The sequence below is a fragment of the Notamacropus eugenii genome, chromosome 3 (genome assembly GCF_028372415.1).
Source record: "Notamacropus eugenii isolate mMacEug1 chromosome 3, mMacEug1.pri_v2, whole genome shotgun sequence".
Taxonomy (NCBI): Eukaryota; Metazoa; Chordata; class Mammalia; order Diprotodontia; family Macropodidae; genus Notamacropus; species Notamacropus eugenii.
Window position 1 is genome coordinate 430,514,724 of NC_092874.1, and position 25,196 is coordinate 430,539,919.

The 25,196-nt window shown below is 42.5% G+C and overlaps 1 protein-coding gene across 2 annotated transcripts; it reads left to right on the forward strand.

The window, feature by feature from the left end:
- Positions 1-25,194, forward strand: CCDC174 (coiled-coil domain containing 174). 2 transcript variants are annotated; one of them, XM_072598386.1, is made up of 11 exons: positions 1-240; positions 6,650-6,754; positions 7,335-7,435; positions 8,395-8,453; positions 9,602-9,782; positions 16,528-16,623; positions 17,047-17,180; positions 17,634-17,728; positions 20,622-20,754; positions 21,691-21,831; positions 24,635-25,194. In XM_072598386.1, the coding sequence occupies exons 1-11, from the start codon at positions 199-201 to the stop codon at positions 24,916-24,918; spliced, it is 1,371 nt and encodes a 456-aa protein (XP_072454487.1). In that variant the 5' UTR covers positions 1-198; the 3' UTR covers positions 24,919-25,194. The 2 variants fall into 2 exon arrangements, with proteins under 2 accessions (XP_072454487.1, XP_072454486.1); XM_072598385.1 differs by lacking the exon at positions 1-240 and adding an exon at positions 6,080-6,300.
- The last annotated feature ends 2 nt before the right edge of the window (positions 25,195-25,196 follow it).

Below are 25,196 nucleotides of genomic sequence, written 5' to 3' on the forward strand. Positions count from 1 at the left end.
CCTCCCCAAGATGGCGCCGACGGGGGACCACAGCCTTTTACGGCACTGTCGGAAAAGCCCCCTTCGCGTCGCTTTACGGCCCTACCGCAAAGATCGCTTCCGCCGGTACTTGACTGCTCGGAAGGGGAGAAGAGAGAGAGAGAGGACCCTGGGCTCGGGGCTCCGGGGCGGCCGGGCCTTCGCGGGGCGTCCGTGACCATGGACCGCAGGAAGAAACCGCTGGACGTCACGGCCTCCTCGGTGAGTGCCCCGGACCTCGAGGCCCCCCAGGGGAGCGGGTTAGACGGGGAAGCTCCGGGCCAAGCACGGAAAGAAGCGTGTGACCCGGCCGGGCCTCCGTAAGTGCGGACTAGCCCGAGGGTTCTTCTATCCGGACCCCCCTGCGCAGGGGGGAGGCCTGTGGGCCCTCTCAGAATATCGTATCTCAGTACGTAGAAAGAAACACCCCGGAAACTGCCTGTGTGGAAATGCAGCCCTCAAACCAAGCTCCAGGCCGAGAACCCCCGGACTAGGGGTCCCCGAGGTCCCTCCCGGCTCCAGGCCAGGGCACCCAGGATACCCGCCCGGCCCCTCGTCGTGGGTCGAATCCCTGCACCCCCAAAGCTCCGGGGGTGCCCCCCTGTCCTTCTCCCAAGGGACCCTCCCACTTCCTTAATGCCTCACGAAGAAGACATCCCCTGTTTAGCCCCCCATCTGTGACCCACCTCCCCCGCGGCCGGAGACAGCCGGCCCTTGAGCCTCTACCTGTGTCCGGCAGGTCAGTGATCTCTTCGTTGCCCCATCTTTCTCGGCGGTCACCCGTCTTTAACTCTGGCGATCACTGACCCTGGATACTCTTTCCTGTCCAGGTTTTCATGACTGTTCCCTCCTGCTTCTCCTCAGTCTCCTTTGCTCCATGGCCCCAAAGGTCTCTCCTTTACCTTCTTCTCACCTTATCCTATTAACGGCTGTTTTCTGGACCCTCCCGGCCCCAGCGATTATCAGTAGTAACTGTTGCTCTTTCCCTCCCAGTTTGATTTACTTATTTTTTTTCTTTTGCTCCTTAAAGGGTCCATTCACTGATTCCTTCTTAGAGAGGCTTGTTCACTGAATGGCCGTAACCTCACTCTAAGTGAGTACCTGAATGGACCAAGGTCTCCTATTGCATCCTGGGACATCTTCAGGTCATCCTGATGAATATCTGGTCCCTGGATCCAGATGGCTCAGGAGGAGAAAGTGAGGCTGGTGACCTTGCACAGCCCTCCCTCACTCAAAACAAAGTCTAGTGCAAGTCATCTTTGTATTCCAAATGTAGGTATCAGGTTGGTGTACATTTCTGGACCCCATCTGATCCTTTCTTAGTGTTAAGGAATGGATTTCAGATGCTCCAGAAGAGTAAGAGCTTCCTGAACACAAGGATTATGGCTCCCCTAGAATACTGTAAGATGTACATTTTGGTCACTAGTCTTTAAGAAGACTTTAGACAACCACATATTGAGGATTTTGTAGGAATTTTTGTTTGGTCATGTATGGGTTGGCCTAGGCTGCTTCTGTGGTCCCTTTCAACTCAGAAATTCTCTGACATAATTCGTGATTCCTGGTCACACTATCACTGAACATCAGAGCTGGAAAGACCTCCAGAGGTCAGCTAGCCTAACCCACACCTGAAAAAGAATCTCCCTACAACAGAAGCAGCAGGGTTGGTGGTGGTGGTGGTGGTGGTGGCAGCTTATAGCCTTTACTTGAAGCTCCCCAATGAGGGGAAAGTGACCAAGGGCCTCTCTTAGCCCTTTGGGATAGCCTAAGTCATCGGGAAGTTTATACTCACACGAAGTTTAATTTGCCCCTTTGCAACTTTGGCCCTTTATTTCTAGCTCTGTCCTCTGGAGCCAAACAGAAGAAAAAAATCTCATCCCCCTTCCATGTGATAGCCCTTCCTAAACTTGAAGATGGCTCCCATGCTTCCCCTGAGTCTTCTCTTCTAAACAACTCTGCTGCCTTCAGCTCCTCCTCCATTGCATGGATTCAGTGCCTTTCACCATCCTTGTTGTCCTCTTTGTAGTCTCTAGTTTTTCAATACCATTCTTAAACCCTGGTGCCTAAAACTGAATTCTTTCAATGGGGTCTGAAGGGGCCAGAGTCCAGCACGGTTGTCACCTCCTTCCTCCCTTCATGCCCAGGATTCCATGGACTTTTTTGGCTAACGTTTACCATTGACTCATCGAGCCTGTGGTTTACTAATGCCACCAATCTTTTTGAAACTCTTCTCCAACTTTTTTTTTTTAACACGTGTATAAGAATTTATATTTATCCCATTAAATTAATCTCATTAAATTCAGCCCTGTATTCTCACCAGCCAGGATGTTAGTGATCTGTTTACATTGTTCGTTCTCTTGCCTTGAAAGATTGGGAGATTCATTTCTTTGTTGTGGAGACTAGCAGACTATAGCCCAAAGCATACTGCTGGGTTATGGCGCACATGGGGGCATCAGGGTGGCCAACAAAACTTTGATGACCTGCCAGTCTTTTGTTGATGTTTCAATCAACAGGGAAAGAAGGGCCAGCCAAAAGACAACTGAATGGGATAAAATGGGATCCTGAGGTGTTTGCTAATGGTATGCCAGTTTGTAGCTAAGTTACGAACATAATATTGTCCCATTTTTTCTTTATTTAAAACTGGATGGAACCTTAGGAAATTATCTGGCTGAGCTAATTTGATCTACAGGTAAAGAAACTGAGGCCCAAAGAAATAAAATAACTTGCACATGCTCAACAAGTAAGTAGAAGAGTCAGGCTTACAACTTATGACCTATTTTATTTTTGTTTCTTATTTTCTATGACCTTACAGTAGTCAAAAGTTCCTCTGAGCCCTTCTTCTCTGAACTTTTTAATGTGTGGTTCTGATAGAGAGGTCCTTTCTGTGATTCAGATTACAGAAGGATCTCCAAATCAGAAAGGACCCTAGCAGCCACATCGTCCAGCCTATACCTGAAATCCCTTCCATCACATCCCTGAAAAATTACCAAGTCTCTGCTTGGAAGTCTCCAGTAGCACTCCCTCATAGATCCCACATTTCATCCATCAGTAAACATTTGTAAAATACTTATTCTGTGTCATACTTTTTTCCTTAGTGCTGGCAATGCAAAGCAAAAACAAGAACAACTCCTGCCTTTAAGGAGTTTCCTTTCTAATGGAGCCAACAACATGAAAATCATAACAAGAGATAAATACAGAATCAATGGAAAAGATGGCACTGGCAGCTGGGGGACCAGGAAAAGCCTATTTAAGGATATGGCCCTTGAGCTGGGTCTTAAAGGGAACCTGGGACTCCAAGAGCGTAGGATTGGAAGAGAGAGCATTGTCAGCATGCATGGGAACTTCCAGTACCAAGTAAAGAGACAGGAGATAGAGTTGGAGGAACACCAAGTAGTCTAGTCTGGTTGGCTCATTGAGTATGGCTTACAGAATGTAAGAAGACTGGAAGGGTAGGAAGTACCCAAGGTGTGAAAAATTTTAAATGCCGAAGGACTCTATATTGAATGTTGGAGCCATTGGAATTTGTTGAGTAACAGGGATGTCATGATCATCCCAACACTTTAGGAAAATCCCTTTGGCAGCTAAGTGGAGAATGGATTATATGATGGGAAGAGACTTGAGGCAAATGACAAAGGGAAAGGGCTGTTGCAGTAGTCCAGGCAAGAGGTACTGAGGTCCTACAACAAGGTAGTGACTGTGTGAGTATAGAGGAAATGTCCAAGAGAGATACTGGAGAAGAAGAAATGAGATTTAGCAATTGATTGAGTATGTCGGGTGAGTGAGAGACAGGAGTTGAGGGTAACACTGGAGTTGGGGTGTGCTTTAACAGTGTTAGGAAAGTTGAGAAGAAGGTAGGGCTTGAGGGGAAAAATGAGTTCTGTTTTTATCACATGAGTTTGAGATACCGACAGCAATTCAGTTCTAAATGTCCAAATGGCAACTGGTCATGTGGGACTGATACCTGAGAGAAAGAGGCTAAGGTTGGATAAAAAGGTCTGGGAATCATTTCCATGAAGATAATAATTGAACTGGTGGAGGATGCTGAAATAATACACAGAAAGAGGAGAAGAGAACCCAGGACAGAACCTTGGGGCATACCCACCATACCCATGGCATGGATGGCAGTCTGGCAAAAGAGACTAAGACGAAGCAGTTAGACGGGTAGACCAAAGAGAGGGCAGTCATGGGAACCCAAAGTAGAGAGGGTGGTTAAGCATGTCAAGTGCTGTAGCCTTTGATTTAGGGAGGCCAGATCTCTAAAAAGCAGAGTCTAGACGATCTTCATGAAGCTCAGCCCAGTAGCCAGGTAGGGATGGTTCTGGGTTCCTGCATATAGTCTGGGGGATGGATTCTTAGAGTATGATATTGGGAAATAGGATCTGGAGAATGAAAGAGTTGGACTAAATTACCCCTGCATTCCTTTCCAGCTTTAAATTTTGTGATCCTTTCTAAGTGTCATTTAGAGGTATGTTTATGCCCTTGTGATTGAAGAATTTGTTTTAGGGAAGGCACAGAGGAAAAGATAAAAGCTTAACATCTGTTCAAGAAAATTAAATTCAGAAAATGAAACTGTCTTTTACTCCAGAAAGTGACATTAGGGATATTTTTCCAAAATAGAAATTTAATTGTCTAGATAAGAAAAACCGATGAAGGTAGAAAGGCAAGAGAACAGGCATTCCTATAAGCTCTGGAAAGGACCTTAAAGACCATCTTATTTAATCACCTTATTTTACAGAACTGAAGCCCAAAAGGTCATGTGTCTTGCTCGAGGTCAAAGAGCTGTTGAGTGATGGCACTGAAAGACTGAAGCCTGGGTCTTCTGAGTTTGTATCCAGCTCCCTAATGAAGCAGCTCACTGCTTCAATATTGTAGTCAGTAACCTTATCAGAGATCTTGTTTGCTTTATTAGCCCCTTTAACGTGTATTTACTGCATTTACCTCTTTTGAATATTTTGATAGTGTTACAAATCTCCTTAGTGGTGGTGATCACAGCTACCCATGCTTTCTCCTTTGTGATTCTCAGTTATGTTTAATAATCAAGATCTTCTGAGGAACATCTCCCTGATGCATTAGGAGCCATACTCTGGATTTTTTAGCCTGTAATGAGTACCAGTGCAGCACTTGAGTGTCCTATCATTCCCACCATCTCAGAGCATGGTTGTATACAAATAACTGGCCTTGGGGAGCCAGGAGAGCCTCTGTCTACGTACTGGCTGTGTACTGGCTGTACGACCCTCGCAAGTCCCTTAACCTCTCTGTGCCTGAGGCAATTCTGAGACTAGAAGATAAGCAAAGATACCAGTTTGTGTTGATAGAGGGAATTTTTTCATCTAGGATTCCTTGTATCAGTGAGATTTGAGTTTCTGTTTCTTTTCCTACATTTTCTGGATGAATTGTGTTATGCCATTTCTTAGGCACAAATTGTCACTGGTAATGTGATGTGGCCTACTTATATGTGCCATGAATTTCTTCATTGTCTTTTGGTTTAATTCTTTGGAGATCATGGTTTTCCATGGTTTAAAGCCATTGAGAATCACAAGGACAGCATGATTTTTAAAAATTGTGGCTGGTATTGTGGCTATCACTTTCATATATTCATTTCTGAATGCTTCTCCCCTCTTCCATATGCAGCAAGTTACCCCTTGTAACACAGAGTTTAAAAGGGAGGGAAGGGTGCATGGGGGAGCAGTTCAGCGTATCAAACGTATTATCCAAGGTTGGTGATGTATGTAATGTTCCATACTTGTGGTCTCCCACCTTTGCAGGGGTCAAGTTCAGTCATTGTATTTATTCAGCATTCATTTTTGTTATTATCCTTTCCATTTACATTATGATTTTCTTTGTGTCTGTTGTCTTTTGGCTCTCTCTTCTCTACTTTGTAGCAGATGGAATAAGCATTTCTGTGTTTCTCTGAATTTTCATCGTTTCTATAGTACAGTAATACTTTATTACATTCATGTGCCACAGTTTGTTTAGCCATTCCCTTATTTCTGGGCATCTGCTTTGTTTCTGGTTCGTTGCTACTTACAAACAGTTCTGCTCTGAATATTTTGTTGTATATATGATCTTTCTTTATGACTTTGGGATATATGCCAACTACTGAGATCTCCAGATCAAAGAGTATGGACTTTCCATCACTTCTTCAGCATAATGCCACATTGTTTTCCCGTGTTGTTGAGTCACTTCAGAGCTCCACCCACAGTGCATCAGATGGTTTGTTTTCCTACAACCCTATCAATGTCGACGTCCGTCTTTTATCATCTTTATCAACTTGCCAAATATGAGGTGAATCTTCAGAGTTGTTTTGATGTTAATTTCTGTCATTCATTAGTGATTTGGAGTACTCTTTCATATAAAAGTTTGTTGTTTGAGAACATTATTATTAAGATGAGCTTTTGTGTTAGGGAGTGTCTTGAGATCTTTCAGAGCGCTCCCCAATTTCCTCAAGGCAACCTGATCCACTCAATCTTCTCTTCTTACTCAGTTGTCCAACATATATGTACTGATGGATTAACCAGCTGTCTTTGTAACTACATGACCATCACATGGACAATATACAGTCCTCATCCCCTTGGGTTATCACCCATTCAGCTTGATGAAAGGTAAAGGTGATTGTTTTTTATTTTTGTTCTAGATAGTGGACCTCAAAGCTGAACTTTTCCGAAAACAAGAAGAATTCAAACAAGAAAAACTTCTCAAAGATGCTGGAGTTCCAGGGAAACCAAAATCAACCAACAAGGTAGAAAAATACATTTATTAATTTCTTGCAGACATAAAATTTTTCACAACTATAGATATTATTTCCTGAACCTGGTGAATGGTAGACCACAATGTCTATTCACATGTTTTGTTATCAATAAATAGCTCTAATATAACCCCAGAGGATAAAAATCCATTTGCGTCATTATACTGAATAGCTGCCAAATGAGAGCATCAGAACAACAGGAACGTACTGAGGAGGGCTCTAAAAGCTGCTGATGGCTTTAGATTTGAGTGGTTTAGCTTCATTTACATTGTTACCTGTAGTTGGACAATGAACATTGTTCTTCAGATATGTTGTTTTCTAAAATTAGAGCTGTCAGTGAGGCTGTAATTAGGGAACAGATTAATGCTACTAGTGATACTATGTGACTGTCTAGAAATTGTTGTTAGCGCATCCATGACTGAGCTCCCATTGTATCTGGCACCATAAGTAGGCTTTGTATTCCATTGACCAGTTATTTGCAAGTTGTTTTCCTTCTCCGGCTATTAAGTAGTCGTCTTACTAACAGTCACATGTTGGTTTTATTGTGTTGTTTGGTTTTTTTTATATTCCCCAGAAACCAAGTATCTGGAACAAACAGAATGTTGGTGTTTCAGAACGGGCTGAAAAAGATGCTGAACAGAAGCTTGAGGAGCAGAAGACCTTAGACAAGTCTAGGTAACATCAAGCCCCAGGAAATGTGTGTTTTCCTCACCTTTGAGAGATTTAACATGAGCCTTTAGGTAAAGTAATATCTAAAACATGCCAGTAAAATGGAGATCTCCAAGAAGAAGGAAATTGTTTTGGTTGCTCCCTAAATTTTCCTACCTATGAAGTCAGCACAGTGGTCTAATTTAGTTGTGGCAAAAGACTGGATCACCTGTCCCGACTTGGTCCTGTTTATTACTGCAAAAAAATAAGTCTCACCAGAGTTAATGGACAGAACAGCCATTTCTTGGATAAAATGCCAGTGAGTCATCTGATCATATGCTGTAGTCTAGACAGTGCTAGACCAAGAAGTCAGGACGACCGACCTTATTCCTCCTGCCTTTGTGACTCCAGGCAAGTCACCTTACCTTCTTTGGGCCTCAGTTTACTCTCTTGTAAAATGAGAATAACGGTACCTGTAGTATATTTAACCTCACAGAAGGTTCATGAGGATCAGATGAAATCATGTCTATAAAGTGCTTTACACACTATGAAGTGATCAATACATGTCAACTTTTGGTAGTAGTAGTAGTAATAGTAGTAGTCGTAGTAGCAGTAGCAGTAGTAGTAGTAACAGTAGAAAGATTGCTCATGGCAAAGGAACTTGCTTTGTAATAATATAAACACCAATGTGATGAGACATCAGCTTGAACATTACCTGGGTGTAGCTCCCTGGCAGTTGAGGCTATACTGTGAGTACCACTAGCTTTCAGTTCTATTAAGAAGGCTTAGTGCTTTCTTGTTAGCGTGTCTGTGGCTGTCTTTTCTGAAAGGTGCAGATAGAAGGCCTTTTGTTAGTGTTTGGAAAACTCTTGCCTCCTTGACATTTAATGCCAGTTCTAGTTTGGTGTCTTTAGTAACTCTGAATTGGGTTTAGTTTTATGGTTGAAAGTACTATTGTTTTTTTAATATGTGTTTCTTCTTTTTAGGGAAAAATTAGAAGAGAAAGCCAAATTGTATGAACAAATGACTAAAGGAGACTTTTTAGGTAAATATTCAACTGAGAGATGTTGATGTGTTTCTAATTCTGTCTTTTCACTTAAAACCCTATTGAATTATGTATTTTGTTTTTCAACAACAGTAATAATGGGGAAGAAAGCTGCCAGATGTTCATGAGTATTTGCTAGAAAAGGAGTTAAATCAAATCATCAAATTTATTGAGCTCTGATTCCATGTCAGTTGTTCAACAAGTACCTACTATGTGCTCGGCACTGTGATGGTAACTAGGGACACAAGTACAAGGAAGGAAGCGGTCCTGGCTCTGACAGGAGCTTCCACTTCGTACCAGGCACCATGTCAAATTCTGGGCAGGTTTTGCTTCAATACTTCTGTTGACCTGTATTCTCCTAGCCCTTTGTGTTATTCATCGTAATCTTTGACTAAATATGTATTAAGTGAGTAGGTAGCATTCCTGTGACTCTTTTTTTAAACCTTAATGTAGCAAAATCTCATAAAACAATTTAATGAATTTGTTTATGAAATAGGTCAAATAAGGTCCACCACATACCAGGTGACTTGATTCTCCCCGCTCACATTGATAATGTCCTCTAGACTGGTACTGTCCTTGATTGCTTTGTCTGTTATGGAGAACGGTCATTCTGTTTTCTACCCAGTGTTTCTCTAAAAAACTTAACCTTTGTGTTCTCTAGGCAATGACATTGTCACTGGGCATAGATTCCTCTAAGCGTCAGTCTACCTTGACAGGACAGTGGTGGTGGCAGTAGTAGTAGTAGTGGTAGTAGTAGTAGTAGTAGTAGTAGAGTAGTAGTAGTAGTAGTAGTAGTAGTAGTAGTAGTAGTGGTAGTAGTAGTAGTAGTAGTTGGTTGCTCATGGCAAAAGAACTTGCTTTGTAATAATATAAACACCAATGTGCTAAGACATCAGCTCATAGATGACCTGGGTGTAGAATCTTGAAAGGCCTTTTCTTCATTTCTTTTTAAACAGAAATGGAGTTGACGACTAGCAGTCAGCCTGTGTCTTTGTAAGAGCACACAAGGACTGTGCAGGCATTGTCTGATAAAGCTGTCAAGGGAAATGTCAGGCACCGTGGAGAAGAATGGGACTGTTTTGTATTGATTTCTTACCCAGTGTGTTCTTTGATGTCAAATATCTAAAAATTGATTTTTTTTCTCTCAGATGAAGAAACAGAAGATATGTACCTTGTGGATTTCACACAGAAGATCATAGACAAACGAAAAGAAATGCAGGCCTTAAACCTGAATAAAGAATCTAAAAAGACTACCCGGAAGGAGGAAGAAGGAGACGAAGGTCTTTCTGAAGCTGATATTCCTCCTCCCCAAGACCCTAGGGAAGAATGGTTTGTAGTATTTATGCATTCGTGTCTCATATCAGACCCACTTTTCCCCTTTCTTCTTGTGATGTTCTCTCAGAACATCATAGCTTTCATTTTCATTGCTACCTTACTCTCACTTACTTTCAACTTAAGTGATATTAAGACTAGAATGGGTTATTACAGAGGTAAACATGGATTTTTATGACTGTCTTCTCCTTTTATCTATCCACAACACATATGGCTTTCTACAGCAGTGCAGCACCCCAAAAAAATGTGTTTTGAAGAACAAAGTGAGTCCAAAAGTGATCTTTGATCAGAACTGGACTGTTTTTTCTGCTGCAGATTAGGACTGATGTCTGTGCTGCTTTATTTCTGATCTTTATTGAGCTATCAGCATTAGTGTTAGCAGATATTTTGTCTAGCGTATGAATATTAGCTGCAATAAATATCCAGTTATGAAATATTCTGGTATATATCAGTGCTTGTAGAAATTGAATGAAAGCTTTTTTTTTAAAAAACTTGAAAATGGATCAGAAACGGCATTCTTTTTACCTTAATAAAGTTAAGTTCACTTAAGTTTGCTTTAAAAAAAAACCCACTACAATTCACATGAATGTGAACAGTTGACCTTTACTATTTAAATGATCCTGAATTTCACCTTCCTGATGTTTTCCTTACATTGATGTAAAAACACACAAGTTTAATGTTTTGTCTCTGGGGACATTGATGTTTCAAGGCTGTGTTCGTGCTTCGTTGCTGAAGAAGACTATGCCATCAGAGAAATGATGACATGACTTGCACTTGACTATGTTTTGAGTGAGGGAGGGCTGTGCAGGTCACCAGCCTCACTTCTCCAGAGCCATCTGAATCCAGTGACCAGATATTCATCAGGATGACTGGAGATGACCCAGGATGCACTGGGAGACCTTGGCCCCTTTAGGCCAAGGTACTCACTTAGGGTGAGGCAACACCCATTCATTGAATAGGCCTGTTTAAGAAGTAGCCAGGGCATGGCCCCTTTAATGAGGCGAAGAAAAAGAAAGATATCAGGCTGGGAAGGAAACAGCAACAGTTACTATTGATAATCACTCTAAAGCTAGGAGGGTCCAGAGGAGCAAGTACTTTGTCACTTAAACTCCAGAAGACATTATCTTTGCCTAAATTGCTGCTAGAAACAGGTGCACACTGTCCCTCAAGAATTATAGAGGAGAAAACCCCAGCCTGGAGTGTTGTCTCCATTCTTCTCCACTTACTTAATCTTATTCTTTACTTGTCATTCCTTGAAGCCCTCCAGAACCATTCTGCCCAGACCTATTCTCTGGTTCTCTTTGTCTCTTGGTGTCTCTCTGTGCCTCACAGCCTCCATCCCTCTCTCCTTCCTCACTCCTCTCATGACTGACAGCATCTAACTGTCCTTAACACTCATTCCATCCCTAGGTCTCTTAGTTGTCTTTTCATATTCGTGTGCCTCACTTCCTCATCTAGATTATAAGCTTCTTGAGGACAGGCACAGTTTTCTATCTTCCTGTGCCCATCAGTCCCTCACACAATCAGGATTTGTTGATTGAACAGTTGACTTAACTGGTAGCTATTGAACTTCCATACTCCTGGAAACCTTGTTTTCCACAATTGCTCCAGCAATGACATTCATCATGGAAACCTCCTCTCTTTTGAAAGGTTTAATGCCGTTGTTCTTTTATTAATGCCATATGATCACAAGCAATTTTTCAGTGATCTGAAGAGTTTGGGGGACAATTGAAGGTGTTACATGCTACCATATGGTGAAAGGAGCTGCTTCACCAGCATTTCTTGATGCCTTTTTATTTTTAAATTAAGCTCTAGCATTCGAAGTGCTCATAAAAAGTACTCTGTAGTTAAGTTCCAGGTGGTGGATAATCTTTCAGCAGTGATACTGTAAATAATGATGAAGGCCATCTGGCAAGATCTTTTTTTTCCCTTTCAATTTATTCATTAAAAGAGGAAACTGCTTAGACAGTTAGAGGTTTTATTTCTTGTAGTAATCAGCTTACGACTGCAGTGATGAATTCCTAGGCATTCCGTCTTTAATTTCATGGTTTGAATATTGAGATCTCAGTCTGTGTATTTGCTTTCATCATATTTGGAAGAAAGAACATTTAAAACTGCATCTCTAAGTTTGCATGTGGGCATGACTTTTTAGTCAATCAGTGAATCCACAAGATTCATTGGGGTCTTGCCCTAGTGTAACGGAAGAAATCAAAGACTAGGACTCACAAGACCTGGATCCCAGTCCTGACTGTTCCTATCTGCTTTGTGACCTTTGACAAGCTGCTGAACTGCTAGGCATCCATTTCCTCCTTTGGAAATTGAGGAGGGACTAGAATATGGTCACTAGGGGATCCCTAGGGCCCTCCCACCATTTGCACTCTGGCGCTCTTTACTGTGGCCCCAGCATTGTCCCACCTGCTCTTGGATATAGAAGAGTAGGGACTGACCTGGCATTTCATTGGAATCAAGATGACCAAACTCCTTTTCTACCTGCTCTGAAACGAAGTTGTAGAAAGTTTCCTACAGCCCTGAGAAGATTAAATGACTTGACCAAGGTAACGTGGCCAGTGTGTGTCTGAGGTGGTGCTTAAACCCATGTCTCCCTGACTCCAGCTGCTGTTGCAGACAACCACTGTGTGTCTCTGCTGAGGTGTAAGACACAACTATCACATGAGATTAGAGAGATAGTTTGGGACAAGGGAAAAAACACCAATTCTGGGGTTAAAAGACTTTGGTTCAAATCCAACCATAATAACTGTCCAGGTTACCTATGGCAAGTCACCTCAGTTCCTTGGGCCCTAGTGTCTGTATCTGTAAAATGAGGAAGATGGAACAGATCACCCCTTAGGTCCTCCTGGGCCCTCTGCTCCTAGAGAATCTTTGTCCTTAAGGAATTTGCTGTCTTTAAAAATTCTCTTTTTAATTCTGTCAGTCACATCATAATACTAGTTTAATATCTTCAGTGGAGGTCACTTTGGGCCAGACCAGGAGTCAGGAGGCCCAGATTCTAGCACCGGCTCTGCCACTAACAACTTTGTGGTTTGGGGCAAGGCTTCTTGCTGAGTGTCCTAGAAAGTTTGACTTAGCGATCTCTTCAGATCAGCTTTGGTATCATGGTTATCAATTGTGCATTGGTCAGATTGTGCAAAAAAAAAAATCTGAAGGGGGGCGGAGCCAAGATGGCGGAGTAGATAGACACACATACGCTAGCTCCGAACCTACTGCCCATAAAATATCTGTAACAAAGAACTTCCAACAAATTCTGGAGCAGCAGAAGCCACAGAACAACGGTGCGGACAAGATTTCTGTTCCAGAGAGCCTGAAAACCTCTTGCAAAAGGTCCTCGCGCTGCGGACCCGGAGCCCAGCCCTGCCTTGGCCGAGGCAGCACTGAGAGGAGCGGATCCGAGCAGAGAGCAGATCCGAGCAGGCTTCAGGGATGGGATCTCCAGCGGCCTTGCAGGTCCCTCCACCCACAGGTGACAAGGGTCAGTGAGAGGGTCTCTTTGGCAGGTCAAGAGGGGTGTGGGGTGCCCCCATAACTCAGGCCCCCTTGGGAGGCAGCAGCTGAGGTGGGAGCAGACCTGGGCTCCCCAAGCAGGCAGGAGCCCAGATCCATTGTTGAAGGTCTCTGCATAAACCCCCTGAGGGAACTGAGCCTATGAGGCGGCCCTGCCCCCACCTGAGCACCTGAACTTGGTCTCACACTGAATAGCAGCCCTGCCCCCACCCAAAGCCCTGAGACTGGGAAGCAGCATTTGAATCTCAGACCCCAAGCGCTGGCTGGGTGGATCTGGAGGCGAAGTGGGTGTGAAGAGAATATTCAGAAGTCAAGTCACTGGCTGGGAAAATGCCCAGAAAAGGGAAAAAAAAGAAGACTATAAAAGGCTACTTTCTTGGTGAACAGGTATTTCCTCCCTTCCTTTCTGATGAGGAAGAACAATGCTTACCATCAGGGAAAGACACAGAAGTCAAGGCTTCTGTATCCCAGCCTACTCAATGGGCTCAGGCCATGGAAGAGCTCAAAAAGGATTTTGAAAATCAAGTTAGAGAGGTGGAGGAAAAACTGGGAAGACAAATGAGAGACATGCAAGCAAAGCATGAAGAACAATTAAACACCCTGCTAAAGGAGACCCAAAGAAATGCTGAAGAAAATAACACCTTGAAAAATAGGCTAACTCAATTGGCAAAAAAGGTTCAAAAAGCCAGTTAGGAGAAGAATGCTTTCAAAAGCAGAATTAGCCAAATGGAAAAGGAGATTCAAAAGCTCACTGAAGAAAATAGTTCTTTCAAAATTAGAATGGAACAGATGGAGGCTAATGACTTTATGAGAAACCAAGAAATCACATAACAAAACCAAAAGAATGAAAAAATGGAAGATAATGTGAAATATCTCATTGGAAAAACAACTGACCTGGAAAATAGATACAGGAGAGACAATTTAAAAATTATAGGACTACCTGAAAGCCATGATCAAAAAAAGAGCCTAGACATCATTTTTCATGAAATTATCAAGGAAAACTGCCCTGAGATTCTAGAACCAGAGGGCAAAATAAGTATTCAAGGAATCCACAGATCACCGCCTGGAAGAGATCCAAAAAGAGAAACTCCTAGGAACGTTGTGGCCAAATTCCACAGTTCCCTGGTCAAGGAGAAAATATTGCAAGCAGCTAGAAAGAAACAATTCAAGTATTGTGGAAGTACAATCAGGATAACACAAGATCTAGCAGCTTCTACGTTAAGGGATCGAAGGGTGTGGAATAGGATATTCCAGAAGTCAAAGGAACTAGGACTAAAACCAAGAATCACCTACCCAGCAAAACTGAGTATAATACTTCAGGGGAAAAATTGGTCTTTCAATGAAATAGAGGACTTTCAAGCATTCTTGATGAAAAGACCAGAGCTGAAAAGAAAATTTGACTTTCAAACATAAGAATGAAGAGAAGCATGAAAAGGTAAACAGCAAAGAGAACTCATAAGAGACTTACAAAAGATGAACTGTTTACATTCCTACATGGAAAGACAATATTTGTAACTCTTGAAACTATTCAGTATCTGGGTACTGGGTGGGATTACACACACACACATGCACATGCACATGCACACACACATAGAGACAGAGTGCGCAGAGTGAATTGAAGAGGATGGGCTCATATCTTAAAAAAATGAAATCAAGCAGTGAGAGAGAAATATATTGGGAGGAGAAAGGGAGAAATGGAATGGGGCAAATTATCTCTCATAAAAGAGGCAAGCAAAAGACTTACTAGTGGAGGGATGAAGAGGGGAGGTGAGAGAAAAACATGAAGCTTACTCTCATCACATTCCACTAAAGGAAAGAATAAAATGCACACTCATTTTGGTATGAAAACCTGTCTTACAATACAGGAAAGTGGGGGAGAAGGGGATAAGCAGGGTGGGGGGGAGGATGGAAGGGAGGGCATGGGGAGGAGGGAGCAATCTGAGGTCGACACTCATGGGGAGGGAAAGGATCAGAAGACAGAATAGAGGTAATGGGGGACAGGTTAGGATGGAGGGAAATGTAGTTATTCTTATACAACACGACTATTATGGAAGTCATTTCCAAAACTACACAGATTTGGCCTGTATTGAATTGCTTGCCTTCCAAAGGGAAGGGGTGGAGAGGGAGGGAGGTAAAGAAGTTGGAACTCAAAGTGTTAGGATCAACTGTCGAGTAATGTTCTTGCCACTAGGAAATATGAAATACAGGTAAAGGGGCATAGAAAGTTATTTGGCCCTACAGGACAAAAGAGAAGATGGAGACAAGGGCAGAGAGGGATGATAGAAGAGAGAGCAGATTGGTGTTAGGGGCAATTAGGATGCTCGGTGTTTTGGGGTGGGGGGAGGGGACAAAAGGGAGAAAATGTGGAACCCAAAATTTTGTGAAAATGAATGTTAAAAGTTGAATAAATAAATAATTAAAAAATAAAAATAAAAAAAAAGGTTAAAAAAAAACCAATCTGTTCTATTTTCCCTTATGTTTTCCCTTGCATAATCTTGAAATTGGACAAAAATAAGAAGGAGCCAAAATTAAAAGGGGATGCAAGAATTAGTTGTCCAGGAAGTTTTTACAGACTACTACTTTTCGATATCACAACTTTAAAATAACTAAAAAAAAAACCCTCTGTCTTGTAAAAATAGAAGAATCTAAGGGGAAAAGTTCTGATTCAACAATAATAATTAAACCCATCTTTGTACAGCTGTTTAATCTCTGTGAAACACGTCACTCGCAACAACCCTGTGCAGTTGGTAATGCAGGTGCTACCCCCATTTTACAGATGGGGAAAGAGGCTCTCTGAGAGATGCAGTGACTCTGATCTCCTGACTGTTTCTACTGTGGGGAAGAACAGGGATGAAAACTGGAATAAGCTGGTTGGAAACTTTTGGGATGTAGAATAAACTTAAACAAATGAATATGGCATAGTTTAGGAAGTTGATATCCAGCTCTGGGCTGTGTTCAGGCAGTCTGGAGCTATTTGTTAGAAATCAGGGCTGGACAGCACCTGATTATATAAAATTTCAGAATGTGAGATTGGCGTATAATGAATCTGTCGTGGGTCAACTTTAAGGGTTGTTGTTTTTAAATATTCCTTTTAATGGTTTGTAATCAGCAAGTTCAGATGTTCTTTAGCCAGCTTTATTCTTCACTGCAGTGACTTCCTGCCTTAGGGAAGCGTAAACCTGAGCTTCAGATCCTGCCTGACATTTCTTGTTCCTCCTTTCAGGGTCGATTATGTGGATTCTTTAGGCCGTTCTAGACGCTGTATGAAGAAGGATTTGCCAAGCCTGTTGGAAATGGATAAAAGTCTTAAAGGAAAGCCGTAAGTGTACATGGAAGAATTGTGTCCTGCCTTGGTGCCTTGGTGGTCCTGGGGGGTAGATGAAGCTCTGTTATAATGGAATGCTTCAGAGATCCTCCTTCAGCCTGAGAGACCCACTGACAGTACACTGTGCTCTAGAGTGATGCTATGTGACCTTAGGAGCGGCATGTACCCTCTGAGCCTTTAAAGGCTCTTCCTCTGTGGGGCTTCAGACACAGGGACCTTCTGGCTCCAGATCTCTTGTTAAACCTATGATGCTGTCATCTCACAGAGTCCATGCCCTGTTTTTTCACCTTTCCAAGTGAAATTCTGTGGCTCTCCTAATTTACCATGACAAAATGTTTCAGCTCTGATTTGTGGCACAGAAATGTTACACACAACTCATATCTGAAGATAGTCTTGCTTGTTTTCTTATTTAACTAGCTATGTTAGTGACAAAACTCTGTTGTCTGAAGATATGAGAAGAGAACTTCAGCGACAACAGTGGGAGGAGGAAGAGAAGGAGGCCCTGAGCAGACCAGTAGGACCTGTCCACTATGAGGACATTAGAGAAAACGGTAGTGTTGATTTTCTTGACCTTTGTCATCTCAGATTAAAGGTGGTGAATGGCATGAGGCTGGGCATGAGAGGGGGAGAAATTGTGGGTGAGAAACAGCTATGATGAAGACAGTTAATATCCTCTTAGTTCACTTTTTTACCCTTAAAAAATGATCAGGTAGTTTTTTTTAGAAAATTTTTCAACCAGAAGGAAGACTGTGGACTTGTAGCCTAAGGGAAATGGGAAAGTTCCATAGTTGGAGATTAACAATTGGTCTATATTCTGCCTCTTTGTTTTTGTCAAACAATATTGATATTGGGTATAAAATTTTATTTATCTGTTTTTTTGTCTTTACTTGGGCTCAGGTCTTTTACTTTCTGGCTTTATTAGGAAACTGAGTGTTCATGTAACTTGAACCTTGGTGTGAATCAAGGAAGCATGTGATCTCTTGTGTGGTTTTTATTTATTTCAGAGGCCCGACAACTTGGTGTTGGATATTTTGCCTTTGCCCGAGATAAAACACTGAGAAACAAGCAAATGGAAACTTTAGAAATGCTACGAGAGCAGGTATGAGGTTCAGAGCACACAGCCAGGTTTCTTTGGGCTTGTTTTCCTTCTCACTCTGCTGTTGGGAAATAGCAAATATCTTTGGATCAAAGAATGATCCAAGACCATGGCTGCCATCATATGTATACGTCCCAAGCTGACTTGTGGCTTACACAGTTGCATGTCTAATGAGGCACATTGAAGGCTTCCAACTTTGGTTAGTATCTCTGTGAAGAGAAGCAACTGATCCTTACCTAGAGTGATGCTTCCGGAGGAGTTGTATGGACTTGGCTTGGCTCACCTGAACTGTGACACTGTGTGCCACGGTACCACCTGTCCAGCCTGCCTGTGTGGAGGTTTGAAATGCTGAAGTACCATTGGTGGGAGACTTTTCATTTGGAGACTTTAAAGTGACATGTAAACCAGCCAACTGGTTTGAGTTCATTTTTAGAATCTGATACGAAGCTGGTGGGCAACACTAGTGACCAGAGAGATCCAAATGATTGGAATTCAGTTGAGATAAGTGGTGAGTGCCCCATTGGGTCTCAGAAAGGCAACTCTGTTAGTATAGGATGTTGAAGGGTCCCACTAACTGTTCCCTTGAAAAAGACATGGGGACTGCCAGAAAGGAAACCAGGGGAGCCCTCTGGCTGCTGCAGTGTTAGGCTTCATCAGCAGAAGCATTGTGTCCAGAGCTGGGTGGGCTCTTGGTACTCTTGTACCTCACCAAAGCCAGCCTTCATCAGGAGTTAGGGACCATTCTGGGTTCCACATTGGAGGAAAGACAGGGTCCAGAGGATGGTCATCAGAATGGGCCAGGGAATAAAAGCCATACCACACCTTACTAGGATCAGTTTTTAGATACCTCCAAATATAGCTTAGGGGAGACAAGACCAAGCAGAACTGTGATAGCTCTTTTTAAATATTTAAAGGCATGAAATAGGGACAAGGAATTAGGTATATGAAGTGAACTGGGTTCACATCCAAGCTATGACACATCCTGGCTGTGCAGATGTGAGAAAGTTGCTTGGACCCCCCAATCCCCAGTTGTCTCTGCTGTAAATGTGGATAATATTTGAACTACCAACCTCACATGTTGTTAAGAACAAAGTATTTTATATGTCATAGACATTAATTATTTGGCCATTAGGAGATGATTGGAAACAATGTGTAAAGACAGATTTCAATTTGATGTAAGGAAAAACTTCTTAATTAAGGGTCTCAAAAAATGGACATAGCTGTGTGTATACATGCACACAAATGCACATACACATATGTCTGTGCATATATGTGGATATGCACATGTATGTATACATACCGGCAGTTTCTTACATTAAGAAAGTGGGCCATTCTGCAGACTGCTCCATAAAGCAATTCTGATACAATGTGGATTTGCCTGTGAAGGTGGGGAAGGGGGGGAGGGAAAGAGGCAGGAAGGAAGGAGGCTGGCACACAGTTCAAGGACATGTTGGGTCTGGAGACCCAGAAGCAGGAGGAGTAGGAACACGAGGCCTTGGCCAGCCATGTGGGGACCCAGCTGAAAACAAGAGGAAAACCATGCAGGCTGAGCCATGGGGGGCCAGACACAGACACAGACAAGAGCACAGGTGACATGGGACCAAGGACAGACACATGATACCCAGGCATGGGCGCAAAGGTCTCACCTCTCTCAGTCTCAGTCCAAGCTCAGGATCCCGCAGCACTGGCTGGCTGGCTGGCTGCCTGTGACTTTTCTTCTGCTTTCACTTGGACGGTTGTTTTTTTGTTGTTGTTATTGGTTTTGGAGGCAGGGTAGGAAACCAGAGAGCACCAAGTGGAAGGGCAGGAGTGGAGACAGAGGACAGCACTGTGTAGTAAAGTTAACGTAGGGTTTGTGTTTTTTAAAGTCAGATTTCTTTCAGAATTGTTTATGTAACTTTGAAATTTGTATAATGCCAATTTACATAAAGTGAGAACTGTGTATATAGGAGTTAGGGTACACACAGACACATACACACAGATATACACACACACACACACACACACACATACCCACACCCACACACCCTGTAGAAGCCAAATGACTAAATGCTTGTTAGGGATGTTGTAGGGAAAAGATTTCTTTTCAGATACATGTTATATGCTACATGACCTCTGTGGTCCCTTTGACTCTGAAATTTTCTATTTCATATCTTTGCATATGAAACTCGAGTATGCTGATGAAAACAATGAGTTTGTGAACAAATTCAGTTCTTTTTAGAAATATTCAAAAGATTTGTATTCTAATCATTTAAGTGCAAGCTTTATTTTTTTTGTTTTTTTGTTTGTTTTGTTTTTTAATTAATTTATTTGTTTTCAATTTTCAACAATCACTTCCATAAGTCTTAAATTTTCTCCCCTTCCCTCCCTGAGATGGCATGCAATTTTATATGGGTTCTACACATACATTCTTATTAAACACATTTTCACATTAGTCATGTTGCGTAGAAGAATTAAAATGAATGAGAGAAACCATGAGAAAAAACAAAACAAAACACAAGAGAAAATATTCTGCTTCATTCCACATTCCAGTTCCATAGTTCTTTCTCTGAATGTGGATGGCTTTTTGTCTCAAAAGTCCTTTGGGAATGTTTTAGGTCTTTGCATTGCTGCGAAGGGCTAAGTCTATCAAAAACAGTCCTGGAATACTGTGGCTGTTAACTGTGTCTAAAGTTCTCCTGGTTTTGCTCCTTTCTCTCAGCATCAGTTCATATAATTCCTTTCAGGTCTCTCTGAAGTCCTCCTCTTCATCATTTCTTATAACACAATAGTATTCCATTACATTCACATGCCACAACTTGTTCAGCCATTTCCAATTAATGGGCATCCCCTCGATTTCCCGTTCTTGGCCACCTCAGGCTTCATTTTTAACACTTTTGTTTGTCCTTTTATTCAGACTACAGACCAGAGAACCAGACGGGAAAACATCAAAGAAAAGAGAAAGGCCCTGCTGGCTGCCAGGCTTGCCAAACTGAGGCAAAGGAAGATGAAGAAGCTGAAGGGGGACGGGCCTGAAGGAGAGAACACAGGTGCGTCGTGCTCCGTATTTTTGAGCTCAAAAGTGAAAAGTTTCAGGGTTTTATTGAAACAATCAGTAAGTGCCTGCTGTGGTTTCTCTTTTTGAGGAAAGGAACAACTTTGTTTTTTAAGTAAATAATGCAGAACCAACAAACTGGAAGGTTTGTTTAAAAAACAAGTGAGAAGGGGAATCTTCTCCAACCTAGCATTCAATCACTACAGGGAAAAATGACATTTTAAAAATAAGGAAGTTTTAACAGTTAGCATTCCTTTAAAATCAACTATAAAAACCAATTTGAATTGTAGACCCTTTAAACTTGTAATTGCAGCCTCTATTTTGATTGATCCAATGTCAAATGGAAGTCACTTGTGACAGACTTTTTTACTGTCACTTTAATGTTAATTAGATGGAGTGTGTGTATGTGTGTGTGTGTGTGTGTGTGTGTGTGTGTGTGTGTGTGTGCATATTTTGTGTAAGCTGAATAAATTCCATCCAGCTTGGACAAAGTTTTGAGAAAATCTTAGGCATTTCAGTAGTTTTTCTGCATGGTAACAATGCCTGTGGTTAGGCAAGGCAAGTTGTCCACAGCTCTGAAGGCGCTGTTTGTCATACCTATGTTGTGTTGGGATCTGGTGCCTAGTCCCCATAGTGCTGCGGCTACTCTTTCCTTTCTCCAAAGGGTAATAAAAGAACAGAGTAAGCCCTCAAGGGCCCCTTCCAGGATCCTATCCCTTTACAGCCCCCACCCTCATGTCTTTAATTAAGAAAGGGGTAGAACCCAAAGCTGTTGGTGTCAATGAGTAATTGGAGGGATTTCTGTTTTAGTTTTTAATCCTGACATTAGTGTGTTTGATTTTTGTGAACTTTTTTCTGAAAGGATATATTCAAGCTGATGTAACTTAAATCTCATAATAATATTGTGCTTTCTACTTCCCACCCCAAATAGAAGAAGAAGTGATTGGGCCTGTCCCACCAGAACCAGAAGCAGCTCCAGCTGCCCCAAGGAGCAAGGTGGAGGTCATCATCCAGGAAAGAAAAGACACCAAGCCAGGCGTCCCTTACGTCCGAGAATGGGACAGAGGGAAAGGTGAGAAGGCTAGTCGGGGGAGCTCGAGCTTTGGGAGCCTTGGGCTTCAGGCAGGGCTCCCTGCATACCTACGAAGGGGCTCTTGGGGACACCATGTCCCTGACTGGGCCTTTCCAGAGGCTCCTGCAGCTTTGCTGAGGGAGCTAAGCTAACCCTCTGACTTGGCTTCTCCCAATCTTAGGGTCCCGCTTTGGGCCCAGAGAGCTAGAAAGTGAAAGCCAAAAAAGAAGAAAGGAGAAATTCTGCAAAATTATACCATCTCTAGAAGTCATGTCAGGAATCATTTAGAATTGTTCTAATTCCTGCTGCCCTCCCATGGCAGCAGCTCAGCATAACAATTGCCAGGGCCTTTCCAATTTCACCCGCTGACCTTGGCTTTCAGAAAGCTTTTGGAAGGCATCCACAGCTCATTCATAGGAACTTTAACTCCCTCCCTTTTTCTGTGGCAGCTTGACCCAGGCTGCGGGTCTGATTCTGGGACAGCATTCCTTCCTGGTTGATGCCTCTGGTCAGAACTACATATGTGGCCCTGAGCTCATACAGTTTTCATTAGTGAGAGCCTAGACCATAATGGAAGAAACTGTTGGAAATAAAAATGAAGCCCCAGAGTAGAGCCCTCTGCAGCTTTCAAAATACTTCTCAGGCCAGGTTTTATAGCCTGTGAAGCAACGGCCTGATAGTGGTAACAGTACTCAAATACTTGAAGGATTTGGATCTCATCTTTGTGGATCTGCTGAAATTGCTTCTTGCCTCGGTAGATGGTTACTGAATTACTGTGGCCAGTCCTATCCTTTCTGCTCTTAGCAATGTTGGTCCTCTGCCAACCCAGGGCTTGAAGTTCCTCTGCCTGGTAGGGCCCACCAGGTCTTCGCCTTCCTTGTCATAGTCTTCCTCCATGGTCTTCTCAACACTGTGACGAAGCTTTGGTGTGGGACTTAGGTCATCCATGCAGATGACAATACTGTACGTTTTTTATTTTTTAATAAGATTGTTTTTGCTATTGTTAATTTTAGTCTTTTCTGACTCTTCATGACCCCATTTGGGGTTTCTAAGCAAAGATGCTGGAATAGTTTGCCATTTCCTTCTCCAGCTTATTTTCCAGATGAGGAAACTGAGTTAAGTAAATGTCTGAGGTTAGATTTGAACTCAGGTCTTCCCCACTCTAGGTGCGGCACTCTATCCACTGTACCACCTAGCTGCCCAAAATTATTTTACTGATATCTTTTGTTTATACATCACCTTCATTTCCAAATATCCCTTCCTCAGCAATCTACCCCTTGTGTCAAAGAGTAAAAAAGAAAGAGAAAAAAATATCAATTCTGCCAAACTAACCACGACTGAGTCTGATGGTGACCTTTGTCTCCCACCCCCTGGGAGAAGGGAAGGGGGAGCCCCATCACACTCTGCACTTCCCTGGGCAGGGGCTACTGTTGCCTTTCTTTATCTCCCTGAAGTCCAGCATACAGTAAGCATTTAATAAATGCTTGTCAGCTGGCTCCTGTTTTCCCATCCCTCTCTGGGCCTCTCGTGGCCCAGCATTGAGTTTCCTCATTTCTCTTTCCCTTCTTTCCATTTGTGTTGTTGCTGTGGCATTGTCTTTCTGACTCGGGTTACTTTGCTCCGCCTCGATTCGTGTGCTCCTCCGTGGTGTTTTCTTACACTCATGCATCACAGTTTGTTTAGCCATTCCCCAGTTTGGGCAGAGGGAGGCATCTACTATGTTTATACTTCTGCTATTACCAAAAAAAAAAAATGCTGTAAGTGGTTTGGTGTTTTGAGACTTGCTTTTTTAATGTTTTTCTGACACCCTCCCCCTCCTTGCTGGGGTAGATGCTAGCACTGGGGTCTCTGGATCAAAGGGTGTGGATATTTTAGTCAATTTCTTAGCAAATTGTTTTCCAGAATAGTTGGGTCAGTTCACAACTCCACCAACAATGTCATTCGTGTGCCTGTCTTGTGGCAGTCCATCCAACAATGATCATTCTCATGTTTTGTCATCTTTCTAAGTGTGAGGTGAAACCTCCAAGTTCATAAGCCCTAGCGCATAGTAGGTGCTTAATAAGTATTGGCACATACTAGGTACTTAATAAATACTTACTAACTGACTGATAAGATCATAGATCTGGAGCTTGAATGGACCCCAGAAACCTAGTTCTAATTTTGACTCCCCCTCCCATAGGAGAGGAGGCAGAAGGTCGCACAGATAAGGAATATCAGAAGTGGGGTTTGAGCCCAGATTCTGTGGTGTTGCTTGCTTTTGCATTTCTCCTACCATTAATAGTTTGGAATAGTCTCTCACTATTAATATCTTGCATTTCTTTTGGAATTGGGCATCCCCTGGACTCGTGGTCTTGCATTAGTTACCTCTACACCTTACAAAGCAGACCCTCACAGATAGTTAAGGCAATGATTTTTTTTCCCTAAACCATTTCCTTTCTTATCTTAACTTGCATTGATTTTTTTTAAGTGCAAAAGTTTTTTTTAATTTCATGTTTTCAAAATTATCTATTTTATTTTCTGAGAAGGTCTCTATTCCTCAATTAAATAAGATTTCTTCCAAGCCGTGGCTGTGAGAGGAGCCCATCTGGCCCTTAGGACGTTTTAATGAATACTTCATGTTATTATAGTGATTTGGGGTTTGCAGAAATCCTTCGTAATGCACAATCTTATGAAACAAATTATTTAAATTTCTGAATTCCAAAATTCCTTATCAAATGTCAGTAATTCCCTGTTGAGATAAAGAATATTCCATGGCCTTTGGGGAGTAAAAGAAATCTAAATTTTTTTTTTCTTTTCCCTGTAGAATTTTCCTTTGGACACTGGTCAAAAAGGCAGTCGGATCTCAGGGCAGAAAGAGATCCCGAGTTTGCCCCACCATCGGATTACTTTTTGAGCCAAAAGAGAACTGGTCATGTCGTTGGCCAGACTTGGAACCGATCTGGACCTTCATGGGACACATCAGGACTTGGCTCTAGCCAGAGCAACGAATCCTCTTCCACAACTCCCTCTGATCACCCAGGACGAGCTCCCAGCCCCCCTTACCAAACTCTGGATGACATGCTCTCGTATTACAAGCAAGTGACATAAGTGTACAAGTCCTTGGACAGTGGTTTCTGCTCTACTGGCTCCCTCCTTTAGAGGAAGAAGTTGACTTTAAGAACATTGATTTCTTCCCTCTTGGCCTTTTCAGGGGAGGTGAGATCTAGGGGAGGTGAGGCTGTCATTAAAGAAATGTAAGTCATTAGAATGCTGATAATGTGGAAGAGAAGGGTCCTGCAGAATTGAGACCCTAGGAATTCTGCTGCTCCTGGGCTGGACTGGTGTATCATTTTAGTTGGATTAAAGTCCTATTGGAATCATAAAGG

What these genes read in the sequence shown, in the direction of transcription:
- CCDC174 (XM_072598385.1), top strand. Translation starts at nt 6,166, where the DNA reads ATGCCACATTGTTTTCCCGTGTTGTTGAGTCACTTCAGAGCTCCACCC. An exon ending in AAGACCTTAGACAAGTCTAG is followed by an intron (nt 7,436 to 8,394) that starts GTAACATCAAGC and finishes TCTTCTTTTTAG; the next exon opens with GGAAAAATTAGAAGAGAAAG. An exon ending in GCCTGAAGGAGAGAACACAG is followed by an intron (nt 20,755 to 21,690) that starts GTGCGTCGTGCT and finishes CACCCCAAATAG; the next exon opens with AAGAAGAAGTGATTGGGCCT.